General features: G+C 40.9%; 1 protein-coding gene across 9 annotated transcripts in view; it reads right to left on the reverse strand.

Annotated features, from left to right (window-relative positions):
- PAG1 (phosphoprotein membrane anchor with glycosphingolipid microdomains 1) overlaps nt 1-19,788 on the reverse strand; it is a 142,734-nt gene that overhangs the window by 60,415 nt on the left and 62,531 nt on the right. For 5 of the 9 annotated variants that reach the window (XR_002174594.3, XR_002174593.3, XR_002174592.3 and 2 more), the window contains 2 exons: nt 4,561-4,660; nt 2,115-2,210 (listed from right to left, as the gene is read on the reverse strand). Coding sequence is in view for 2 of the 9 variants with exons in the window: in XM_019926287.3 (XP_019781846.1) it covers nt 2,115-2,210; nt 4,561-4,632 (168 nt within the window). In the remaining 7 variants the exon portion in view is untranslated. The remainder of the gene's footprint in view (nt 1-2,114; nt 2,211-4,560; nt 4,661-19,788) is intronic. The other 4 variants (XM_019926290.3, XM_073794556.1, XM_019926291.3 and 1 more) reach the window with 1 other exon arrangement.

Raw genomic sequence — 19,788 nt, forward strand, 5'->3', positions numbered from 1 at the left:
CTGGTGAACTTGGCTTGGGGTAGCTGGGCACGCTTGCTCTCAGGGCTCCCCTGCATCAGCTCACGTGCTGTGTCTGTGAACATGGCAGCCTGCAGCCTGGCAACACCTTTATCTGCTCTGGTGAGAAACACAAATGCACACACACACACACACACACACACACACACACACCCCGAGTCCCAGACACCTGGCGCTGTGCTCAGGGAAGTGGCGGAGTGGGATAAACGCAGAGCTTTTAAGAAGCACAAACCCCAGGCCACTGCAGGGTTTGCACACTGCTTTGAACCTTGGCTTTTACAGTTGTTGCCTTTAAAGTTCTGGAACATTCTGAGCATGGCGCCCTCTCACACTGTCTCTGGCGGGGCACTTCTTACCCCAAGGCACATCTTTTAATGTGTCTTTTTTTCTCTTATCTCAGGCAGCTCCCACTTGTTTCTGTGAATCATCTGATGACATGCACGGGTTATTTTTCGTTGATACCGACACCTGAATGCTTATGTGTAGGGAGCAATCTCAAAGCAGGTCTAGTGCGTTTAGAACGTATTTCTCACCTTTCATGATTTTAATTTTTGCTCCTACAGTATTGCGATAGGCAGGCTGCTCTCTTAAGGACTTTTTCCATGTGAGACATGCATAATGCAATAGTGAAGCAAACAATTACTTCAAGGAAAACGATCTCCCCAAATTATGACTTGCATCTACAGTCATGGAGGCTATTAGAATATATTTTTTCAAAAAGCTCTAAGCTGATCCACTGCTTAGGATTTTGAGATTCCCCACTGCTCTGCGATGTTTCCATTCTGTATGCACAGCACAGATTCCTGCCAAGCCTATTCCAGTGAATAAACAATGTCTTCTCTGTCAGAACAGAGAATGAATAGTATCACAAAATTCTCCTCTAATGTACCGCCTCCACTTTCCCGAACCAACCCCTTCAGAAGAGAACAGGCAGGATGAAGACTGGGGAGGAGAACATTCTTCTCCCCCTGCCAATCTGGAACTACATTCTGGCCAGCTCAGGACCAAGTACTGTCAACTCTATATCAACTGCTAAACAGAGAAAGTTGACAAGTTTATTTTCTTTGAAATTGGAGGGTAGATTTTTGCATTTCTGTGTGTGAGTGCACACAAATATCTTTCTTGAAGGAAGGAGGCAGTTCATCCACTATAATTTCAGGGCCTGGTGAAAACAGCTTTTAGCTACAGACTGAGCAGCAACAGGGGAACTTCATAAAAATGACACAGCAATTTGTGTTAAAATATTGACAGCTAATTCATGAGTGATGGAGCTGACTAGGAATTCAGCTGCTTCTGTGAAGATCTTTATTCTCGCCAAGCTCATGATTCATAAAGAAAATGCTTGGAGTTACTTCTCTGAAACATACAGTATGATGCTGACAGATTTCTCTTTGGTGTCTCTGTCTCATATTTATTCTCTCTCTGTCTCTGTCTCTCTGTCTCATACATACACACACACACACACACACACACACACACACCCCTTCCCCTCCCCCCAAAAGAGGCATCGCGAATATAATGTTCCAAAAAAGGACATCATTCATGAAGCATTTACCACCAGCCGATGAAAGATTTACTTAGTAGGTATTTTCATAAAAGAAGAACACAGATTTCTTTTAAACTCTCCCATATTCGTAAGTCTCAGTTGGTGTAAAATACTGTGATTCAGGTTTTTTCCCCCTTGTGATGTGAATACAACATATATCTTATTTTAACCCCTAAAAGGAATTACTCAACTCTTTCCTCATAAAAGAAGAAATGCTATTTTTACAATCAGACCACACTGCCTTTTGTTTTCATGAATATCTGAGAGACACTGACACGAAGAAAAAAATACAGATTCCCCTTTCTCCCCTTTTTCCCACACATTTTGAGCCCAGCTCAGTGGGCTCCCAGATTCTGACGGCATTCTCCTGGTAACACATTTAGAAGAGACTGCAGGATATCCCAACAGCGCTATTTTCTTCCCTCCAGCTCCCTCTCCTTCTTTCTCTCCTATCACTCTAGGTTTGTACCAGACTAAACAATTAAGCCTTTGTGCACTACCGCTGCAATCTGCAAATTCTAATGATCACTGGTACAATGGTAATATTTACCTTGAAGAAAGGTTTGTCCAAATAAGTATTCAAAATGCTGGCAATGTATTCCCTTTGAAACGCTGTGGTGGTGAATGTTCTCCCTTCCTTCTTGGCCTATAACCAAAGAGAAAAAAAGTTAGGGAAAAAAAAAAAGACAGATGGATAGAGACTGTGACAGATACTGGTCCAGTTCACTGTAAAAATGCTGGCACATTTATGCCAAACACTGAACAAAGCAAACTACAAAGTAGAGGAAAAACTACACATAGTAGTGGATGAATAAAAAAATTTCTCCGAAATAGCAGCCAAGTCAATGTCTAATCAAATACACATCAATTTACTTGCTCTTTCCCTATTTTTCCTAGTTTTATGACAAAGAAACCTATGTGTTATTGTAGTGATACTGAAATTCAAATAACTGTTGTCTGAATTTGAGAATAAAACAAGTGATTTATCTGAAAAGAGTATGCTTCGAGGTAAGGTAAGCCGTGATTTAATTGTGAAAATGTCTTACGAACAACAGTATCGTTGATGCAGCGTGAACAGTGTGGCCCGAATGGCACACCGATCTAATCCTGAGTGGTTCCTTCATCCGTTCCACTGTGGAAATGGGGAAGGTGTGCGGGAATAGAGGAGATCACAGGAATGACTTCAGTTGATCTCCCATCTGTTTTTCTGCTCTGTGTCTGGTGCCCTGCCTTTTCTCCATCCCCCTCTCCTCTCCAATTCTCTTCCCTTCCTCTAATCTACATCTCCTGTACTGAACCTCTCTTGTACATAAGATACCATGAAAAGTACAGTGACAAAGGGAGAAGGGCAGAAGGATGAAATGAATAAATAAATGAATCTACAAGGAGAATATCCTGGATGTTGTCTAAGATTCAGAACCACGCAGTATTTTACAGACTGAGATATTAATTCCTGATTTACAATATAAAAAACTGAATAGAACACCAGTCTTCTAGATTTGCATCTAGTGATGTTCTTTTATTAGGACCACATATGATCTCTTAGACTGAGTGTTGCTTTCTTCCATAGCAGAATCAGCAGATTATTTATATTATCTTTAGGTACATCAATTGTTTCCCTGACAGTTACCAAGTGAGACATGGCCACCTTTTGTTTGCCACTGCATTCAGCGACATTATTATTTTCTTTTTAAAAAATAAGTCTAAAAAGATTAGAACAAGACACATAGTCACGGGCAGTCTTTCTCCAACTCGACTCCAAGTCTTTGTCAGTCATGCAAACTAAGAGAGCAGGGCTTCTCTGGGTGAAGGGCTTGACAGACAAGAGCCCTTCTCAAGCCATCTTTCTGTCTTTCATTAGATTTCAAATCAAACCTCCTCCTGAACTCCTGCCATACAGATATATTTAGATGTGGATTCCAAACCTCTCCACTTCCCCGTGTTATCACTGTCAATCCCAGAGAACTCTCTTGAATTCGTTAGAGATGTGAGAAAGATTTATTATCTAAAGCAAATTGCTACAGTAAAAAAATAAAATGAAAATAATAAACATTTTTCTTAAAATGCCAAATCTTATTAATATGTATGGGAAATAATGTTTGCACATACTATCTGTATTACTAGACAGGAGTAAAGAGTCTGATTTTAAAACTGAACATATTATTTGACAGCTAATTTAATAACATAAAAGTGGTGCATAATTTTGCATTTTCAGAACATGAATTTCACGAGTTATGTTTTTATTCCAAGGAAACAAGGTAGTCAAGACAGTGTGGTACCGGCATAGGGTAGACATCTAGATCAGTGGAACAGAACTCAGCACCCAAAAATAAACCCATATATCTATGGCCAATTGATTTTTTGACAAAGGTGCCAAGACTATTCAATGGGGAAAGAATAGTCTTTTCAGCAAAAGATTATGGGGCAACTGATAGTCAAAGAATGGAGTTGGATCCTCAGCTCAGACTGTATAAAAAAGTTAACTCAAAAATGAATCAAATGCCTAAATTTAAGAACTAAAACTACAAAACTCTTAGAAGAAGACATAGGGGTAAATCTTCATAAGTTCAGATTTGGCACTGGTGTTTTAGATGTAATACTTTCAAAAGCACAAGTAACAAAAGAAAAATAGGTAATTTAAGTTTCATCACAATTAAAAACATTTTTATGTTTTAAAGGATACTATCAAGAAGGTGAAAAGACAACCCAAGGAATGAAAAAATATAGGTGTAAATCATATCTGATACAGGACTTTTATCTAGAATATGCAAAGAACTCTTATAACTCAATAATGGAAAGACAACGCAACCAAAAACAGGCAAAAGATTTGAATAGACATTTTGCCCAATAAGCACATGAAAAGATGCCTCATCAAGGAAATGCAAATCAAAACCACAATGAGATATCACTTCATACCCACTAGGATGACTATAATTGACAGATCTAAGATAGTAGCAAGTGTTGGCGAGGATGTGGAGAAATCAGAACACTCATACCTGGCTGATGGGGATGTAAAATGGTACAGCCACTTTGACAACAGCCTGGTTGTTCCTCAAAAAGTGAAACATCGAGTGATTTTACCCAGTAATTCCACTCCTAGGTATATACCAAGAGAAATGAAAACGTTAAGTCCACACAAAACTTGTATGTGGGTGTTCATAGCAGCATTATGCATAATAGCTCCAGAATGGAAACAGTAGCAATGTCCATAAACTGGTGAATGAATAAACACAATATAGTATATCCATATGAAAGAATATTGTTTGACCATAAAATGAAATGAAGTACCGACACATGCTAAAACACAGCCGAACTTTGAAAACATGCTATGTGGAATGTCAGTCACAAAAAAACCCCACATATTATCTGATTCCATTTACATGAAATGTCCAAAATGGGCAAATATATAGGTTGCTTAGGGCTGGGGAAGGATCGTCATGCGGATGATAGCTAAGAGCTGTGTGGTTCCTCTTTGAGGTAACTCGAATGTTCTAAAATTGATTGTGGTGATAGCTGCACAGCTCTGTGAATATACTAAAAACCATTAAATTGCACACTTTAAGTAGGATGTGAATTATATCCCGATAAAGGTGTTACCAAAACAATATTCTAAGGAATGTGGACATTACACATTACAATGTCAGTCGTTTTCTAGATCAATCTGAAATAAGTATGGCAACCCCAAGTATAATTGTAGCTGGAATCACTGGAGTTGCTGTACTGAGGAAGAGTCTCCTGGCTCCACTGAAAACTATCATAGTCTGACTGAGACAACCTGAGTATAATTCTGCATGGACCAATATTCCTTCAGGTCCTCTCTCATCCTCATGACTATCTCTGAGTGTGGACAGCAGTTAATTACTGCAAACAATGATTGATCCAATCAAATAGCAATCCTATGCTTTCAATGCTGATTTCTTTTCCCACTGAATGGAAGTTTGGACTTCTGAAACCAGGTATCTAATCAAATACGACTGGCCCCCTACCCTGCATACACTAAGTCAGTAGAAGGCCAATCTTACTTCTTCTATACCCATTTCACTGACAGTTCTCACGAGGACTCTTACCAGCTTCTTAACATGGATGATGTCATTCATAAGAGGCTCCAACAAACAAACTCCAGTAATTCATGATGCTTCTTGCCTACTAACCTGAAGGCTTGTTCTGGCTAAAGCCTCTCAGAGGATCTGAAATAGAATTCTATTTCTGGGCCACTGAGACTATGCACCTGACAGATGGCATGGGCCCAAGCCCCAGCTGCCATTGCTGAGGGGAAGTTTAGGGGGAGGAGCATTTCTTCAAAACTATGCCCTACAGTCCCTCCTAAGGAAGTAGTGATGACATTGACAGCAAACCTCCCTGCTATCCGTGTAGATAAATACTGGGATCTGGTAGCACAGACTTAAGAAACATCAATCCAAATTCATGTTTGAGAGGCTAGACATCTACTCAGTAGGAGACTAGACTCAAGGAGCTCAATGAGTAATTCTTAAATTTAAAAGAAATTTAAAGGTGAGCTATAAATCAACATCACTTGATACTTGAACCCTTTCTACAGTGTCTGTAACATCCAGTTCATGAGTGCAATGTCAAAAATACTTGGCTAAATGTAGCAGTTAAAAGTACTGAGCGATGAATGAATCACAGTGCCTAAGATATAATAATCACTCAATATTTATTCGCTGATTGAGTAACTTTTAAAAAATCAGAGCAGACTCGAGGATATTGCTACAGTAAAGCCACTCTCAGTTGCAGTCCCTGAAGACAGAGAAAGGAGTAGGATTGCATGTCGCTCGTGGTAGACATATTACCATGGCAATGTATCATGCGTGCAAATGCCAGCCAAGTAAATACTATCCTTATCCACGCTGTAGTGGAAATAAACCAATAAACGAAACTTAGACCTGCTATTCCAGCCTATGCCAGATTCCCTCCCATAAGGAAAGGCTTCCAGAAGGAATCCCCTTCTACCTCTTGGAAGCACTGCTAGGTTTGAGCTAGCAGTAAGGAAGGCTTAGTGGCTGCAACCTTAGTTGGCGTCCTGGTTCTGATATCCAGGGCTATGCAGAACAAGTCCAGTACTTTCCCTATATGGCAACCTTTGAAATACCTGAAGATACGTGTTTAAAGAGGTCCCTCTTCTGCTGCCTTTTAGTGTCCCCTTCTCCATTTCAAAGAGTATAGTTTTGAGTACCACCTACTATGACTCAGAAGAGCACAAAGGCTATATGGAGAAGGGAGCTGAGTCCTGGCCAGGCCTGCTCATGAGAGCAGAGCATGCTGAGAGCCCAATCCAGCTCCAAAGCCCAATCTAGGGACCAAACACAACATCCAATGGACAAGGCAACCTTGATCTGATTTAGCAAATAGTCCTTATCTGGGTTTTGGTGATGGTTGGTAGGGGAATTCTCAGGGAGGGCAGAGCTATCAGCAGGGAGCAAAAAGCTGGGCAAGTCAGGAAGGTGGTCCACTACTGTCCTGGAGGTCCAGTCACAGCTACAGAATCTGGCCACGGGGCAGGATTCCTGGGTAAGAGGCACACTTCTCTAGAAGACCTCCTGGCGAGACCGAGATAGACCGTGGTACCCAAAGTAGACACTGAGTCCCAGACACGTAATACACAGGAAGACAAAGAGCTGAAACTTGGAAGGTCAAGGAGTGAGTCTCAGGGCAATACCATTCTCAGCATGGGAGATCAAAATTCAACAAACACACTCAGACAAGCATTGAGCAAGATGATTATGGGCGAGGCACAGAGAGAACATGACGAGTGGTATGCCCTGCAGCACTGCGGGTTTAAGGATTAAACATCTTAGTATTTCCTGCTTTAGTGAGAACTGAATTCAGATCTGGGGAGGGCGAGACAGTGCATGCAAGAGGACCAAGTCGGGGAGGAAACAGGGAAGGTAGGAGGAGACATGCTGGGGGCTGACACTTTCATTTGCTGGTGTTCTCTTCTAAATGACTAAGCTCGAAGGCAGTTCTCCAGATGAAGTAACACTGCATCTGGGAAGAGGAGCTCGTCCTTGAGTCAGTTCAGATGCTACACTTTTATTTAGAAAGCCTACGATCACCGAAGCTTTTCTCACCAGCTACATTATACCGTGGGCATCTATGAATCTTTTACTTGACTCACACAAAATCTAAATTTGTTTCATCTACGATGCTGCTAAGCCACATCTCTCTTTATTGCCTTTTTGCAATTTAATTGGTGGCGGTGCTGAGGTGCTCTTGTCATCCCTGTTCCATGTCTGCGTCTTAGATGTGGGTCATTGCATTAAACGTCAAGTTGTTATCGAATTCTGTTTCCTTCACTTGTTATTACACTAGCCACCTCTCCCAGTTTGCGGCCACGCATTTATCGTGTTTTACCCAAATGAGTCCTCATGTTGACTAGAATAGGATTAGGTTCAAATACCAGAAACCTTTTTCCAGGAAGAAAGCGATTTATTAATCAGTTCCCTCTGGATATACTTACCAGACCAGTTATTAATCGAGCTCACTATACACACCCCCTATTTGTCCAAATGTTAAATGTTAGCAATGTGATACCCTCTGGTTAAAAAAAATCAAATATATCTCTAAACAAGTATATGCTATTTGTTATTAATCCTTCTGAATTCTATGATGGGTTTCATAAATTGTCAGTATAACAGAGATCAACCTCAAAGCAAAGACATATACTTCCATTAAAATTTCAATATTCAGCCTTCGACAGTAATCGTCCAAGAAAACTACATACTAAATATGCATAATGGTACAGCAATGAAAGGAGTAGCTAAGGACAATGTATATGGGCTAAGGTATACTGTGCAGTATTGGAAAACATAACTTATGACACTTCCTTCTCTTGCATTCTTCTTTCCCTCGGGCTGCACTTCTCTTGCTAAGCTCCCGCATGTTTTCTGGCCATTTTTTCTTGCTGGTTCTCCCAGCTGTGTCTCTCATCTTTTCCACCCAGCCCCCCACCCCCCAGCTGCTTTAGCTCACACTTCCAGCCTTCCTGGTATTTACTGTGTTAACAGTTCTAGTCATCACACCATCTGATGTCTCCTGCTTCATTTTTCACACAGTCTAACAGCTGAAATCCCTGATGTATGCAAAGCAACAGTCCATTAAGAAAAGAGTTTTCCTTATCGAGAACAAAAAAAAAATGGAAAAGGCAGGAAAGGGTAGTTCACAGAGGTGCCAAAGAGAGGCCACTATGTAGATAAGATGAAAGAAAAAAAAGACTTTTTTTAAGCCTCAAAAAGATTATGACACTGGGAAATCTAAAAATCCCCTTCAATGGTGTGGTTTAATGAAAATAATCCCCTTTCCAAGAAGAATATATTCTAGGGAATGGATGATAAAAATCCTTAAACACGTACCCTTATACTATCTACAATATACAGAACCCAGGTAAGCACTGATACAGTTATAATACATATACTAAGTTATTAACAAATGACATTTTCTTAGCAAAGCCTTCTTTTTGTTAGTATGTTACATGGAAAGAGGCTTAAAATGACACCTTCTACTATAAGGCTTATCTGTAAGCCTGCATCCCAAGTGAACAAGGCTTGGGCATGAATTCCTTGCAGTTTCAATATTAACAGAGAAAAAATCAAAATGACCAAAGTGCTCAACAGGAAAAAAAATCCTTTCTTAATGGAAAAAATAGAATAGCTTACAATATGCAAATTTAATGTATTTAAGGAAAATTATGTGCTTTTCGGATATCTGAACAAAAAGCAAGGTAGCATAAACACTAACATTAAAAAGATTAGCTTCGGGGGCTTCCCTGGTGGCGCAGCGGTTGAGAGTCCGCCTGCCGGTGCGGGGGGCGTGGGTTCGTGCCCCGGTCCGGGAGGATCCCGCATGCTGCGGAGCGGCTGGGCCCGTGAGCCATATGGGACAAAGTAACTTTATGGTGACCCCTTCCTCTCCATATATGTATATAAAGAGATTATATGTCTATATCCATCTCTTTCTCTCTCTCTACATATACATGTGTGCGCATACAGAGAGAGAATACATATTTAATATGTAAGTAGTGAGAGAATACACACACACACACACACTTGACCACTTCAATCTTAGACTTTCAACACTGCCTGCAGACACCACACCAGAACTGTACCATTGACAGGATACCTATGTGGCCATTCTCTTATGAGCTAGGGTTAGTTTTATGAGATGCTATCATATGTATGACATTTCAATCGTTTATTTGATGGAAAATAACTATTAGATGACCTAAGTTGAGCTTTAGAGAAATTCTGAGCCACCTAGTGAGATGTAATGCTCAGTATCCAGAGAAAGTCAAGGAGAGTCAATGGAATGGAAATAATGCATAAACTAATGTATGGATGCTAGCAAGAGCTTTGAGATAGTCAATGCTCCGCAAATGTCAGCTCTATTATGACCTGTACGCAATGGTATATTCAACAGAACTGAAGGTATCGTGATGGACTCTCGTCTACTAAGCTCATCTCTGCAGGGAGGCTACACTTAAATACTGTACTATAGGTGTGTGTATAAGTTGCCCGTATGTGACCATTTCGTGTCTGTTATAGGTTGAATTATATCCTCCCCAAATTCATATGTTGAAGTCTTAATCCCCAGTACCTCAGAATGTGACCTTCTTTGGAAACAGGGTCATTACAGATATGATTGGTTGAGATGAAGTCTTACTGCAGTAGGGTGGGCCGCTGATCTAATATGATTGGGTCCTTATAAAAAGGGGAAATTTGAGAGGTGCACACAGGAAGAATGCCCTGGGAAGATAGGAGTTACGCTGCCAGAAGCCAAGGATGTACCAACAGCTAGGAGAGAGGTCTTGCAACAGGTCCTGCCCTAGTACCTTCAGAAGGGGAAATGGCCCTGCTGACACCTTGATCGTGGACTTCTAGCTTGTGGCACTTAAATTTCTGATGTTTAAGCTACCCAGTCTGTGGTACTTTATTATGGCAATCCTAGGAAATTAATACAGAGCCAGTACATGAAATAATGGTCGTTTTCTAATATTGCAGTCCTAAGTTAAAGGAATAGAGGTGATATAAAATAGATAATCAACAAGGACCTACCGTATAGCACAGGGAACTATATTCAGTATTTTATAGTAACCTATAAGGGAAAAGAATCTGAAAAAGAATATATATATATATATATATATATATATATATATATATATATATGAAACTGAATCACTTTGCTGTGATTACACTTTGCTGCGTTTACACAATGTTGTAAATCAATTATACTTCAATAAAACATTTAAAAAAATTTAAAAAAAGGAATAGAGATGAGGGCGAGCAAGGTAGCACTCATCACTTTACACATCTCATATCAAGAAAATTTACATATCAACCCAGCTGTTACAATGGAGTTATTTCTTAATTATATGAATTCAAGTAAACATTGAAATAACAGGTTCACATAATTCATAATACAACTTCAAAGAAGGAATTTGTTTTTGTTTTTGTTTTTTTTTTGCTGTACGCGGGCCTCTCACTGCCATGGCCTCTCCCGGAGCACAGGCTCTGGATGCACAGGCTCAGCGGCCATGGCCCACGGGCCCAGCCGCTCCGCGGCACGTGGGATCCTCCCGTACCGGGGCACGAACCCACGTCCCCTAGCATCAGCAGGCGGACTCTCAACCACTGCGCCACCAGGGAAGCCCAGGAATTTGTATTTTTAAACATTCTTGTCAATAAGACTGAGGGACTAATTACCTAAACATCATAAAGCAGAATTAAAGAGAAAACTTTCAATCATTTCTTTAATCTTGAGGAAAGTTTTGAGAGGATTCCCTAAGAATTTGACCAAAATTTTTTTTTTGCTTTATTGGGACATCTATTTAGATTGAGTCATTTATATATTTATATAATTATTTATATATTTATTTTCTTTGCTCCTCTTAGTTAATTCATGTTTTTCCTTGAATTCATCCTTAAAAGTCTGCCCTGCTCTACTGTTTAGCACTTGCACATATTTCAGAGTTGGATTAATGTAATTTTAGAGTTAAAAGAAACTCCGCAATATTTCAGCTCATTAATTTTAGCAACAAGGAAGCCAATGCCCAGCTGTGATCACACAGCTCGTCAAGGTAGAGGACGGAACAGAACGTGGCCACTTTTCATTACTTCCAGATCATGGCCCTGGCTTCACCATGTTTCACGGATGCTACCTGTGTGTGCTTCCCTAATCAGATAATCTGGCTTCAGGGTTGGTGCCTTTTATGTTTTTTTTTTTAATCTCATCCAAAGATTCTCTTGCAACGCCACATCCAGAGCAGGCATACCAAAATGCCTGTTTAAATATGGATTATTGATGATATAGCTAAGTTTCTGTACGAAGATACTAGCAACTGATCATACATGACTGCTCTTCAGTATACTGTTATCTTTTAAGAAGTCTCTTCAATTTATTTACTATCTAGAATCTATTTTCTTTAACCTGAACATAGAACTAATCGGCATTATATATAACCCAGGTTTCATCTTCTTAGCTGTTTTGATATCCAGGCTAATGGCATTTTAAGTGAGATGTGAAATCTGGGCTTTGTTACTGTGGCCCTTTGTCTGGGTGTCTGGTCAAAGAAGTCAGTCCATCTACTTGGTTAAGTAAGGTGGGAAGAGGAAAGAGAAGAAGGAAATAAAAGAAAAGCAGAAATGACAAATAAGCTTTAAAGATTCCGAACTCCCTTAGACAAAGACATGCTTTCTAATATTACAGTTGGTAAGAATCACCAGACAACAAAGGCTTCAGGAGGTAACATGGCTGTATCCTCACATACAAAATGGAAACAGCTGAGAGCAGTTTCCATCTCAATCTGCCCAAATGGAGATAAGTGGTTTCATCCACAAGCCTAGATAAAAGAAGAAACAAAAACACCCTCCACATCTAACTGTGAGAGAGAGAAACGAGAAATATAGTAGCAGCTTCCTCACTGCAGAAGTACGTGTTTTTGGTCTGCCATCAACAGGTGTTGCCATGGTAACTATCTTGTAGTTAAGAAGTAGTAGAAGTATAAAAAACCACAATGAAGGGGAAAATAAGAAAAGTGTGCTGTAGTAAAACTAACCTCAGACCTCACAGAGTGAGCAGCAGAGACTCGCTCTCCCATTCGCCAGGTCTCTGTGTTGCTGGAAAAGGGCTCAGCCCAAGAGCACGGTGCTTGGAAGACCCAGGGAACTCTCAGGGGAGCTGTTGTGTCCCTCAATGTATCTTAGGTGCTAATTTACATCCCCACTCCCACAGGTACATTTTAGCTTTTTGATGTCTTTGTGGGAAAGGTTACAGTTTTGTAACGTTGTGTCTGGAAACCTCTAGAAAGGGAACATATATCAGTGAAGAATTTCCTTATTGTCCTTCTACTTCTCACAGGTAGTGTGTTTAGTAACGATTTCTCTGTGTTCTCTCTCCATATGGAGAAGCCAGGGCTTGCATGCAATGAATTAGTGCGATAATAAGAGCTATTTCTTGCTTTGAACAACTATAGCCAGTATTTGCAGCCCTGGTACCAAGAAATACCTCAGAGCCTGGGTAGGATTAGAAGACCATTTCCATGGTCCTTCCTTCATTACTCACAGCTAGTGATAGTATCCCATACTTTTTTCATCCCAAATATACTAGCATCACGAATGATGAAATAATAATCATTCTGCATTTTTATTTTGTAAGCTATTGTTGATGACCCCATGAAAGGGCACAACCTAGCCCCTTTATTTACCCAGATTTTTGCTGTTGCTCAAATGACCACTCCATTTGATAAATAAATAACATGGATGCATACAGTTTGCTAACTTCCGTGATGCTTTAAAGTTAGGACAGCTGATGAAACAAGTTTTTGAAGGCTAACATCTGAGCGGTTTAGCCTGAGAGACAAATCTGTGTGGTACCAAGGATACTCTGTTGAGACCAAGCAGGCGTCAGAGTGCTGTGGAAAATAAAAGAGCTGCGGTGTGAGCAGAGATGGCTCTGGGACCTGACTTTACTTCCCACGTCCATTTCTGGAACTCAGGGTCCCGTTCCCTAAAGAGATGGAAGCTCCACCTCCTTCAAAGGGTTCACGTGAGACTCAAATGAAATAATGCCGATGAAAGCATTACTTTTTTCATAAACATTAAACACTAGGCCAATGAAAGCTGATGTTGGAAATATGATTGTCACTTGTTTTTCAAACTTTCTGCTATGTTGGTATTACCTGGTTCACGTTTTTGAGGATAAGTAGGCCACGAAATTTTCACACGATGTTTCTGGCAGAAAATCTTTTGCGTTGTTATCGGTTGGAGGCACTTATATGATCTGGATGTCACTGTATTCTATTATTTCCTGTTCTTTCGACTTTTTGTTCTCAGGCTGGCAGATTTGTATCAGGGGGTGCATGTGTGTGTGTGCCTGTGCGTGTGTAAATGAGGACAAGCAGTAAGGGAGGGAGGAGAGAAAGGAAGGGAAAATGAGAGGAATAAATGAGTTAACGAAGTGGGAAAGAGCTTTCTTTCCCATTCCGCAGATACGTAGCCATCCCTGATGGTGTCTGTTATTGTATTTGCAATCTGTAGATCACTAGGCATACGTTCCTGGTGGCCTTACACACTCTTCAGGAGAAGCAGTTCTGGGGACAACACTGATGTCTGCCACTGACTCTCCTCTCATGATGCTCTGTTTCTCCATTTTCAGGCCAAAGGGCTTTGCCAATTGTAGTTCAAGATGCATAAATCCTTCTGTTTCTCAAACTAAAACCCCTCGATCTCTTTTACAATAAGATACACACCTTCTGTCTTCCTTGTGTGCTTGTTTTATTAAAGAACAGCTCCCGCTTTAAAATGCTGTCCTCGGGGCTTCCCTGGTGGCGCAGTGGTTGAGAGTCCGCCTGCCGATGCAGGGGACACGGGTTCGTGCCCCGGTCCGGGAAGATCCCACATGCCGCGGAGCGGCTGGGCCCGTGAGCCGTGGCCGCTGAGCCTGTGCTCCGCAACGGGAGAGGCCACAACAGTGAGAGGCCCGCGTACCACACACACACACACACACACACACACACACACACAAAATGTTGTCCTCTTACTTCTGAGTGTTTTGAATTCATGGCCCCCACTTTATCCCTTCCATTCTGTCTCCTACTTTCCCCCTTAAAGCCTGCTGTTCATCGCATTCAACTGCTGGCCAAGTCCCATGGATTCTACCTCCTTATGGTTTTGTTATAGTAAATCTCCAGCTCACTGTAACACATGCTTATTGAAAAGGTTCACAGAACACAGAAGAATACATCATACAAAATGAACGTTCCTTTTCCCCTTACCGCCCCCATCCCACTTCCTCCTTTATAGGTTAGCACTGCTCGAGGTGAGTAAAAAACGCTTAAAAAAGGTCTTGAAAGATACAAAAATCTAAAGGTATTTTTTTCTTTCTGTGTTACGTATATGGTATTCTACACAAGGCATTGTTCAACTGTTTCCTTGTGTTCATTTACTGTATTTTAGAGAACTTTCCATGAAAGTAAATATTGAGTTCTCTCATTTCTCTTAATTATAGAGCATTCAATGGTATTATAAATATACTATATTTAGACATTTCCATGCCAATGAATATTTAGGTTGTTTTTGGCTTTCCTCAGTTAGAAGCAATGTTACAAAGATTACTGTTGCATATATATCTCACTACAAGAGTGAGTACATCGATGGGACAGATTCCCAGACATGGAATTGATGGGTCACAGAGCATGTGCACTTTTTGTTTCATTCTCTCTCTCCTTATCGACCTAAAACCAAAGTTGTATTAATACACAGTCTGTGTAACTGTAAAAGAGAGTATACGTCTCAGTTCTGTTGGGTTTCACCACCACTTAGATGCATTTCTCTTAACACCTTCTGGGATTCTTGGATATCCTTGTCTGTTGATGGCATTTCTTCCTGGCTTTTCAGCGCTGCTGTGGATTTGTGAATTTCTTCTTTCTTTCTTTTACTTTGGTGAGTGAAGGATAAAGCAGAACCCCACATACTTGGTCAGCTATCTAAAAGCCATAAGACCTCTTGCCCGACTACTCTTGTCTCCTTTGTATTCCTCCTCCACAGCTGTCCAGCTAACCTTCTGAAATGCAAAAATAATCACTTGACTCCCCTTCAACTCTTTCAATAACACCCTGATGCTTGATGGGTGTTATGGGTTGGATTTCGTCCCCTAAAAACATATACGTTGAAACCCTGGCCCCAGTATCTCAGAATGTGACCTCACGTGGAAACAGGATCGTTACAGAGGTGATCTACTTAAGATGAGGTCATGAGGGTGGACCTTAATCCAATATGACTGATGTCCTTATAAAAAGGGGGAAGCTGGACCCAGAGACACACATGCACAGAGGGAAGGTGATGGGAAGAAACACAGGGAGAATACCATGCAAAGATGGAGGCAGAGGTTGCAATCATGTTGCCCCAAGCCAAGGAACATCTGGGGCTACCAGAAGCTGGAAGAGGCAAGGAACAATCCGACCCCACAGGTTTCAGAGGAGGCATGGCCCTGCAGACACTTGGATTTGGAATTCTAGCCTCCAGAACTGTGAGACAATGAATCTCAGTTGTTCAAGGTCACCCCGTGCTTTTCAGTACTTTGTTACGGCAGCCACGGAAAACTAATGCAGTGGGTAAAGTCCAACCTCTTAAGCATCTCACATAGTACCTTTCATGCAGTGGCTCGCTGCCCTCAGCATCCTCCCTCACTACCTTTCCTACCAATACCCTACTTCCTTATCTGCTCATGTCCACAAGTTCTAGGATGCTTCCTAAAGCCATGCTTTTGAACACCCTGCTCCCTCTACCTAAATTCCCTTCTCCACTCCCCAAGCATTACTAATGTGTCTTAGCTAATTTCCAGGGTCATCTCCGTTACGAGCTGTCTCTGACATCCCTTTCTCTACCAGTGTCCCAGACACAACTACTGTCCTCGTGAGTCCCCTCTGTGCTGGCCCTAGAGTATTTTGACATTATTTTGCGCTTACTTGTTTATGCACATCCATCCCCCTCTGCCATGCTGTGAGCTCCTTGACGGAAGAGCCATTTGACGTATTCTAGCAAAATCCCTGCATATAGCATGTCGAAATGGGATTTTGCTCAGTGAACAATGCTACGAAAATATAAAAACTGTAAGCAATTTAATGTTTTCAAAAAATTGTTATTTTATATTGGAGTATAGTTGACTTACAATGTTGCGTTAGTTTGAGGTGTACAGCAAAGTGATTCAATTGTACATATACATTTGTCTATTCTTTCTTTCCGATTCTTTTCCCACATAGGTTATTACAGAGTATTGAGTAGAGTTCCCTGTGCTGCACAGTAGGTCCTTGTTGATTATCTATTTTTTTTTTGATTATCTATTTTATATAGAGTAGTGTGTACATGTTGACTTTATTCTGTTAAACGTGTCTCATGTAAAGAGTTGGAGGAGAGTAGGTCAGGGCTGACTACAAATGGTTGATGTGCACAGGTGACATTGGCTGAAAAGTACTTTTCCACACACTGAATTTGTGGCTATTTTCAGCTTGTTTTTATTTCTGATGAGATTCATTCTTCTAACCAGTCACACTTAGGAACGTCAGACTTTTCCTTCAGATAATGTAAACTCTAACAGCTCCAATCATCAAAGATAAGTCCATCACCTGGACCTTGATGTCCACTGACTGCTTCCTTCATTAGAGTGGTTTATTAGAGGCAGAAAGTAGACCAGTGGCTGCCTAGGGCTGGGGGCAGTGTAGGAGATGGGGAAATTGAACGGGGTGATGACAGCTAAGGGGTGAGGGATTTCCTTTTAGATTTGTAAGAATGTTCTAAAACTGATTGTGATGATGGTTGCAAAACTCTGTGAATATACTGAAACTGTACACTTTCAATGAGTGAATTGTATCATATGAGAATTATAATTTGATAAAGCTGTTTTAAAAATAAAAGGCATGATTCATTTAATCCAATCTAGTCCACAAGAATCACTGTTAAAACAAGTCAACTCTTTAGTAGCCAAACAGCCACACAGATAAAATAAAATAAACCCACTGCAGTAATAAAAAAGAAAACAAACAAACAAACATAAAACCACAGCCTGGAATGTATACGGCATCCTACAGAAGACATGATGGACCCCGGGGCGGGGCATTTCCCGTCAGGCCCATTCACTCGGATCATCCTATTGCATAGTTGTAGCAGCATAACTAAGCCTCAGAACTTTCCTTTTGTCATAAAGTGTTCAATTCTCTCTTCTTTCTATGTCACTAGAGATACACATAGTTCAATAAACATGACAGCTAGGAGGGAAGTAAGATAAAAGGATAAGTGATAGCCAAAAAACAAACTCTTAAAAACTACCAAGCTTTAGCTAGTGGAAGGAATATTAGTCATATGGTGAACCAATGACCTCTGTGCTAAGTCAAGACAGTAGCATTTGTCAGGGTGTCAGGCAAAGGACCACATCTTTAACATTGGTCCAACTGTTCAGTAAGTCTTCTGAACAGACCAGGCAATGAATGACTAAAAGCAGACATCCTGGTGCTCATTCATACACTGTTTTGTATTTATCACCTGTTATGCAAATGCCTGTCACATGTCCCCAGTGAAATTCCAAACTCCTTGAAGACAGGGAAAATATCTAATGGATTTTTCTCTCCTCCCACCATTCCATACCCAAAGCAATCAGCAAAGAGTTAAAACTGCTTTACGGGGTCCAGGATACACCCATCTTAGAGTCTTACAGCACTAAAGAGATTTTTTTCCTTTTTAGTAATGTTGTTTTGGAGCAAACATAATTTAATGCACGGAATAACAAAATCTATGTAATAAACAATTTTGTAATTGATTGTTACCTTTCTTTGAAGCCCCATTTCTAAGGACGTTATTTTGGAGAAATGTATACTACAATCACATAAACAACAGAAAAAGCCTTCAAAAATCAATGGGCTGGGCTTCCCCGGTGGCGCAGTTGTTGAGAGTCCGCCTGCCGATGCAGGGGACACGGGTTCGTGCCCCGGTCCGGGAAGATCCCACATGCCGCGGAGCGGCTGGGCCTGTGAGCCATGGCCACTGAGCCTGCGCGTCCGGAGCCTGTGCTCCGCAATGGGAGAGGCCACAAGAGTGAGAGGCCCGCGTACCGCAAAAAAAAAAAAAAAAATCAATGGGCTGCTGGCTCCTGAATGTATCAGAGCATAGCTCCGTGAGCCAGGATTCCACTGGGTCCACCCAGATTCACAAACTTTGGTTTTGAAAACTATTTCAGAACTAAATCTTTTTTTTAAAAATAAATTTTATTTATTTACTTATTTATTTTTATTTTTGGCTGTGTTGGGTCTTCGTTGAGGTGCACAGTCTCCTCACTGCAGTGGCTTCTCTTATTGCGGAGCACAGGCTCTAGGTGCGTGGGCTTCAGTAGTTGCGGCATGCAGTCTCAGTAGTTGTGGCTCACGGGCTTAGTTGCTCCGCGGCATGTGGGATTTTCCTGGACCAGGGCTCGAACCCGTGTCCCCTGCCTTGGCAGGCGGATTCTTAACCACTGCGCCACCAGGAAAGCCCCTAAATCTTTTTTAAAGGTAGTTTTTAAGAAAAATTTTTTATTGGAGTATAGTTGATTTACAATGTTGTGTTAGTTTCAGGTGTACAGCACAGTGATTCAATTATATAGATATATTCATTCCTTTTCAGATTATTTTCCCATATAGGTTATTACAGAATATTGAGTAGGGTTCCCTGGGCTATAAAGTAAGTCTTTGTCTACCTGTAGACAAAGTAAGTCTATTTTAACTACAGTAGTATGTGTTAAAGGCAGCTTCTACTGTAACCAGAGGCAAGATTTTTATCACGGAAAGGGAGGGAATAATTTCTCTCTGCATCATGTCCTTACATAGGTCACACAACTGCAAAAAATTACAGACTCTGTGCTATTGAAATCTGATGATTAGTCACCGAGTTCAATATATTCTTAAAAATCTATAGTTAAAAGTAATTAGCCAAGGTAAATTATAGAGAGAAACATGCAAATACGTGAAAACATTCTCAGAGTTCAATGTACTAGGATGTAATAAAGAAAAAAAACCCACCTCTCTTCCACACATTCAGAAAGAAATACTCAAGCATCCCACTTCTGAAAGCTCCTTAGGTAAGGAGGGAGCTCCCTAGTTCCTGTGATTGGGACTCCCCAGACCTCTGTAATCTGACCAGCCAGCCTAGTTCCTTTCCAAAACAAACTCACCTTCCCCTGCCTTTGCG

This window comes from Tursiops truncatus, chromosome 17 (genome assembly GCF_011762595.2).
Source record: "Tursiops truncatus isolate mTurTru1 chromosome 17, mTurTru1.mat.Y, whole genome shotgun sequence".
Taxonomy (NCBI): Eukaryota; Metazoa; Chordata; class Mammalia; order Artiodactyla; family Delphinidae; genus Tursiops; species Tursiops truncatus.